This window comes from Spermophilus citellus, assembly GCF_964194105.1.
Source record: "Spermophilus citellus genome assembly, chromosome: X".
NCBI classification, from domain to species: domain Eukaryota; kingdom Metazoa; phylum Chordata; class Mammalia; order Rodentia; family Sciuridae; genus Spermophilus; species Spermophilus citellus.
Genome location: NC_138190.1, coordinates 16,259,611 through 16,266,932, shown reverse-complemented (window position 1 = coordinate 16,266,932; position 7,322 = coordinate 16,259,611). Strand labels below are relative to the sequence as shown.

Sequence of the window (7,322 nt, the reverse complement as noted above, 5' to 3'; positions counted from 1 at the left end):
GTTATATATAATCTTATGTATATTATATATAATCATATATATTATGTAAAATCTTATTTCCACAGTGACACCAATGTAGAGTCAATATCCTATTTTTAAAAATAATAAAATGATAATCACAAAATTTAAGACACTTACTTTACAGTCACATGAGACAGAACTGTAAGTGGATTTGGAATTGTTGCCCAAGTCTGACTGACTCCCAAGGCTAGCCCTTCCCCACTCACCACACTACTTCTTGAGCTGTCAGCTGGGCCAGAATACCAACATTACTCATGATTAACACACACACACACACACACACACACACACACACCTGCTTGAATTGCATGTTACAAACACAAAATGTATTTCACACACATGAAAAATTGGCCTTGCAAAGGTGAACATGGATTTTTTCCCCTACTGCATGCATGTTGTTTTTTGTAATTATGTTTTAACAATAAACTTCATGTGTCAGTTTCTAATAATAGGCTTTCCATGGAGGTTGCCAGAATTCATGTTTTGGAAGAAAGCAGATTGGATTGAAAAGAGCCAGTAATGATAGAATGACAAAGGGCTAACCTGCCAAAAAACTAGATCCTAAATATCTAATAGGTAAAATTTAGAATTTTGTGGTTTTGAGAAAAGGTTCCCAATATTATCATTATATAGTCTTTTTATTCCTCAAAAGTGCATTACAATAGACAAATCTTAAAAACATGCTAAGTGAAACAAATTGGTTACAAAAGATCATGTATTGTAATATTTATATGGAATGTCCAGAATATATACAGAAAGAAAGTATATTAGTGACTGCTTAGAGCCTGGGGGCTGATGGTATAGGGAAATGACAGCAGAAGAGTAAAGGATTTCTTTTGAGGTGAAGAAAATATTCTAAATTTAGAGACTGATGGCTGTACAACTTTGGGAATATACTAAGAAACACTGAACTGTAAACTTTACGTGGGCAAATTCTATGGTAGGCTGATTATATCTTAATTCTGTTACCTAAAAGAGAACATTATATTTGTAAAAAAATTATAATGTCCATTGTACATGAAAGTTTATAGCTTTGAATTTTTTAAAACATGTACAATTATGTTAACCAAATTCATATGTGACTCCCTAATGTGACAGCACTATAAATTACCCCTTGTGAGGTGTGTTTTGTTATAGTAGCCTAAATGGACTTAGAAACTAATTTAAGACACACATCCTCCACAATTTAAAAACACATTGAAATTTTATTTAGCATACTTAATATTGCACAGAAATTACAATACTGGCACAACATAAACATTACTCAAAGATACTGATTTCCTTGGGTTGACAGTTAAAACATTTTCTAAATAAGTTCTTATAAATACATCTAATATCAAAATGTCTTCAGTTAACATACTTCATTATATCCTCACTGGCAAAACATATTGGTGAGTAACAAACACATACTTGTTGTGTAGAACTGTATTTTTGATGTTAAAATGTAAAGTTTTCTATAGCATCTGAAGTGTGACATTTTGGATTTGGCTGGAATGCAGTGATGGGCAGTTCTGAAGTGACGTGATCCAGTTTCTGGGTTAAAAATATGCTGTTTAAAAAACATTTAAATGATTTTAAATTGATAAGGCAATAATCATATTTTATTACCCCAAAATAAATAAAGTGTGTGGTTTAAATAAAGTGTGTGGCACTATTTTATTATCATATACAAGGTCACATAGTGGGAAGGGAGCACTGGATTCTTGTCCAGATTCTGTAACTAAATATCCAAGCCATCCAGACAAACCATACTCTCTCTGGGGCTCATTTGTCATAATTGTTTAAAACTAAAGTAGGTTTTAGAGAAAAGGGACAAGATTTGGCTAAATGATCTAAAAAAAATCCCTTCTAGCAAAATTCAGTTGTGTTGAATAAAGGCCATGTAAATTCAAAATACAGATCTGTGCAAAGTGAACCATACTGATATTTTACTTTTGAACCCAGAATTTTAATATTAACCCCTATCCAAATATCTACAAATGAATATACCCTCTCTGAACCCATATGTAGCTATAACATTAGGAATTCATATTGGAGCACTTTTAGTATCTGAAGTTTAAGGAAGCCCAGCCGACCCTCTGCCTGCACTTTGTAATTTGGCAATTTAACTTATAATGCACTTCTATCTTTGAAAGCAAAATTCTTTTTCTAATATTTTTATGCATTTAAAGAACTATTTCTAATAGGAGACCTTTTAAGTACTGGTGGCACACTAAGCAGGAAATGACAGACTCCCCCCACCCATGAAATACAACCCCAACTGCCAGAAATACAAGTTATTTCAGATGCCTTCAAAAAGTTCACTTAAAATAGACTGCCAGAGGAATTGCACTAGAAAACAGAAAAATCAATTCTAGATGAAAGCAAACACACAGAAGCTTCCAAATTGGCAAGAGAGATCAGTAATATCAATCATTTAGTTATTTAAGAGCAGGAAGCAGGAGATGGACAGACTCTCCTAATGTCTCAACATTGGGGTACTTTTAGTCATAATTTCTGTGCTGGGTGTTTCTTATAAAAATAACTTCACCAGGAGGAGTCCTCCCAAGGAGCTCCAGCTCTATGGAGCTTTGCTATCTTCCTGTTCATTATCATGGCATTGAGGATGTAGCAGCCAGTAATTAGATCAGACATGGAAAAACAGGGAGAGAAAACTATAAAGAATTATTTCTTTTAAAGGAAGTGGCCAAAGAAAATCCAAGTCAGCTACAATTTCCTTGTCCATGTTGCAAAGGGATGGGTTGAGCAGGGTCCAAGAATGGAAAGAAAGAACTCAGCTGGGGCGGTAGCGAAGGGGTGGGAGCAAATTCCCAAATGGGGAATATGAAAAGAGGCATCCTCAGAGACATGACCTGCCTTGGGAAGGGCGCAGAGTAGGCCCAGTATCTCGCACGCACGGGTGAGCCCAGGTGAGTAGAGCGTTACTCAGCGCCCCTGGCGGGAAGCCTGGTTTTGTCCAGGAGACCTTTTTCGGAAGTCTCCTTTGTGCATAGCAGCCCTGCTGGGTGTCAGCGCGCAAAGTCACCGTTTAATTCCCGCTAGCTCCAGACACATTAGGGCCTCTTTAAAGCAGAAAGCTGATCCAGGGGCTTCCTTCCCAGGCACAGCGGCAGGCACCAGAAGGTCGACAGTCGTCCTGCCCAGCAGGGCGCCTCTTTCTGGACACCACCAAGTTGAGGCTCTCCGGAGACTTGTACCTCACAGGAGCGTTCGCTCCCTAACCATAACCAAGGTACAGAAACACTCCTGGTGACTAGCGGTTAGTCGGGCCACCCGAATCAGGTCCCTGGTCCGGTTCGCTTTCTCTTGGGCCCCCACCCTCTGTTCGCAGCCAGCAGTTGGGGCGGGGCGCGCTAGACAGGCCGAGGTGGCGCGCTATTCCTGTCACTGTGAGCTACCAGCGTGTTATGTGCGGCGCCCAATCACGCTTTCAACTAGCTGCGCGCTGCGCTGACCTGCGGCCCTCCCCCGTCCCCTAGTCTAATCCCCTAGGCCTTGATTTGATCCTCTACGTGGAACATGCTCACCCCCCTCTGCCCCGTAGCCAGTTGTCTCTGGCCCTCCCGGATGCCCTCAGAACCCGTCCTACTCGTCCACAACCAGGAGGTCAGAACCCTCGCCCCACACTACCAGAACGCCCGCAGTCGGGCTGCATCTGCGTTTTGGGGCCGTCGGATATCTTGTACCTCCGCTGGCCACCGGCAGCTCGGCCCTTCCAGGTGATGGTGCGCGGCCACCGCCGCCCCTGGTGCGTAGGTGTGGGTTACCTAAATTGGGCAGAGGAGGGGGCTTTGGGCAACGCGCTGGCAGCCTTCGCAGCCTCTGAAACCAAGCCCCACATCCCCTGGAAGACTCCAAATTTTGCGTCCTCGGCTACTAGGGACTTCTGGAAACAGTTCTCAGACCAGATTTTCTCTGAGAGGGGCACGGGGCGACCAGCGGGCGGTCCTGGATGAAAGCGCCCTGGGCTTTAAGCTGAGCCGGCAAAAATGGCCTGCTAGGGCCTTTGCCACTCGTTCAGGGGCTTTGGGGGTTCCGTGCCCTGGGATGTCTCCAGCCGCGCCCGGCTGGCTCCATTCCCGGACCGGCTGTTTCCCGCCCAGGGCATCATGAGTTACTTCCTGTCTTACTGCAAAGCTCATGGCGGCGCGCTGCTCACCGGCTACCAGGCCCTGCGCGCCGAGGGCTTCTTGTGCGACGTGACACTGGAGGCCGAGGGCAGCGAGTTCCCGGCGCACAGGTCTCTGCTTGCGTGCTCCAGCGATTACTTCAGGGCGCTGTTCAAGAGCCACACCCGGGAATCACGGGCGCGCGTGATCCACCTGCACGTGCCGTCGGCGGCCGGCCTGCAGCGCTTATTGGACTTCATCTACACTGCCTGGCTGCCTCTCTCCATGGATACCGTGGAGGACACTCTGGAGGCCGCCAGCTACCTGCAAGTCACGGAGGCCTTGGGGTTGTGTGGTCGCTACCTGGAGCGTCAGCTGGCCCCAGAGAACTGCTGTTTCACCGCCAACGTGGCAGCGCGCTTTGGCCTGGCGCATACATTGGGCGCGGCTGAGCGCTGCATCGTGCGCCACTTGCGGGAGCTGCTTGCGCTGGGTGTGGGGCCCGCGGGGCTGCTGGAACTGAATCCAGCGTCCCTAAAGGCCATGCTAGGTGACCCCGACGTGGCACGGGTGCCTGAGGCCCGGTTGTTGGGTCTGACGCTGGCCTGGCTGCGGCAGGAGCCAGCAGCCGAGCGCCTGGCGCACAGTGCTGCGCTGCTTGAACGTATACGTTTTGGCCTGGTGCCCCCTGAGGTCCTAAGGCGTGTATACTCAGGCTCTGGTCTTGCCCTGCCCGCTCGGGTCAAGGGCCTCATCATCCAGGCCCTTAACTATCATACAGCACCCTCCCGCCAGCCGCTCCTACACTGTGAACAGACTAGCATCCGGAGCCCCCAGACCCGCATCTTGTTGATCGGGGGTCGCAGGGGGCGGGAGGCGGTGATAGAAGAGGTCGTGGTTCCACGGGCAGCAGCCAGGCACCCAGGCCCAGCAGCTGAACCCCAGGAGGAGGAGGAAGAAGAAGAAGAAGAGATGGAGGAGGAAGAAAAGGAGTGGGAGGTCACCCAGGACGTGGTGGCCTTTGACGTGTACAACCACCGTTGGCGCAGCCTCACGCGGCTGCCTGCACCACTGCTGGGGCACAGCGTGTGTACCGTGGGAAACTTTCTGTTTGTCCTGGGTGGGGAGACTTCTTTTGGCAGCCTCTCCACTCCCCTGGCTGATGGCCCTTGGGCGGTCACGGCCCAAGTGCACCGTTATGACCCGCGATTCCACGCCTGGACCGCGGTGCCTGACATGAGAGAAGCGCGTGCCTACTTCTGGTGCGGTGTGGTGGGTGAGTCTCTTCTGGCTGTTGGAGGCCTAGGAGCTAGTGGTGAAGCTCTGGCCTCGGTGGAGATGTACGACCTGCGCAGGGACCGCTGGACTGCAGCTTCGACGCTGCCTCGGGCGCTGCATGGCCATGCAGGGGCCGTTGGAGACCGGGATGTTGTGTACATCTCTGGGGGCAAGGCGGGGAGAGGTGAGGGCGGTGCTAGTAGCCTCCGGGACTTGTATGCCCTGGGCCCTGGGGAGCGGATATGGAGCAAGAAGGCGCCCATGGGCACAGCCCGCTTCGGGCACCAACTGGCGGTGCTGCGAGGCGCAGTGTTTGCCTTTCTGGGACGATATGAACCCTTCTCCGAGATCGAGCGCTATGACCCTGGTTCGGATCAGTGGACTCGGTTGAGGCCACTGCCCTATGACCGCTTCTGCTATGGGTTGGCAGTGGTGGAGGAGACTGTGCTGCTGCTGGGCGGCCTCAAGTGGCGGGACTCGCGCCAGGTGCCTACCCGTAATGTGGTGGGTTACGACCTGGACCTCGACCGCTGGGAGGACATCAGCTGCGCGCTGCCCTGGGCCTGGAGCGGCCTACAGTGCGCGGTGCTGCAGCTGACTGAGGGTGGGGATGAAGAAAGGGAGGAAGGGCCTGGAGACTTTCTAGGTTTAATGCTGGGTTAATCTAGTCTCTGTCTCAGGGAGGATGAAGGAAAAAGTCGTGCAACAGATGGGCTTTTCCACAGTGGAATTCTGATAGCAGAGTGGCTTCTGAAGATTGAGGAGGTAAAAGAGGCATTGGCTAAAGGGAAACAGCTCCTCTTGAGCTGAGAACGGGAGACAGGAGAGGTCACATGGAAGGATATATGAATCAGCTTCAATGAACTGGTATTTTGAAAATAAAACGAGCCCTATTTCCCCTCTTAAAGTGTTTCCCTAGATGTCAAACAGTTAATAGCTTCCTGCTCCCTCCCCACAAAAAGATCAAAAATGTTCACAAAGTTATATACAAATCCCAGAAAATTGTTGGCTATAAAAGCTGTAATAAATACTCCTAGAAGATGGCATTATCAGAATAAATAGTGAAGGAAAAGTGCCTTGGTTAAGCAGTATGAAATCATTGTAGGGATAACTATGATTTTATGAACCAGAGCCACAGTTATAGTTCTGCTCTGATAGTTCCATAAAAATAGGAAACTGAGAGGGGGAAAAATCTCAGAAGCACTTTCTTTGAGACAGTATCCTTGGTTAAATCTTTCCATCCCTGGTTTCCACCTCTAGTCTGCTTTGTACTGGCTTCAGGTAATTCATTGGTTTAAAGTCATATTTCAGCAAACCTTAGCAACAATAGTCTGTATTTGTAAAAAAATAATTAACTTATTTTTTTGGTGGATTCTCCCCACTTCCCCCAAAAGAATCACAGAGAAAGGAAAGAAGAATAGGTGAAGTTTTTCCCGTTTGTGTAGGTAAGTGGGAAACCAGATTGATTTTTCAAGGTCTCAGAGAAGATACTTGAAAGCTTGAGACAGGTTTTCCTTCTGGCTTGTGCCAACAAGGAGGTGGCAAAATTGGAACTCATAACTGGGGTGGTGCTAGTGCTGGTGGTTGTGTGATTAGGTCACAAAGAAATGTGGTAAGGACTTTGCATGAATAAAGTAGGTGCTTTATAAGGATTCATTAAGAGCTGAATTTATTTGACTTCAGTTTACAATGGTGCCTCTCTCCTAGATTTGAAACTAATGCAATAAATTGTACAGATATATAGTGTTAAAAGATCTCTTTCATGCTAGGCTAGCCACGAGTCTTGTAATGTTTCATTAGTTTAATTTTTACCATTTAAACAACAGAGCTGACTTTACAAAAGTAGAAGCTGCTTAGTAGCAACAAAGCTAGTCTTCCCATCAACTGCTTGCTGTTTACAGGCCATAACCTGGC

At 47.5% G+C, this 7,322-nt stretch overlaps 1 protein-coding gene across 1 annotated transcript; it reads left to right on the top strand.

Moving 5' to 3' along the window:
• Positions 1-1,297: 1,297 nt before the first annotated feature.
• On the top strand, positions 1,298-7,060 carry KLHL34 (kelch like family member 34). Its single transcript, XM_081278363.1, has one exon. The coding sequence runs from the start codon at positions 4,131-4,133 to the stop codon at positions 6,069-6,071; it is 1,941 nt and encodes a 646-aa protein (XP_081134489.1). The 5' UTR covers positions 1,298-4,130; the 3' UTR covers positions 6,072-7,060.
• Positions 7,061-7,322: the final 262 nt, after the last annotated feature.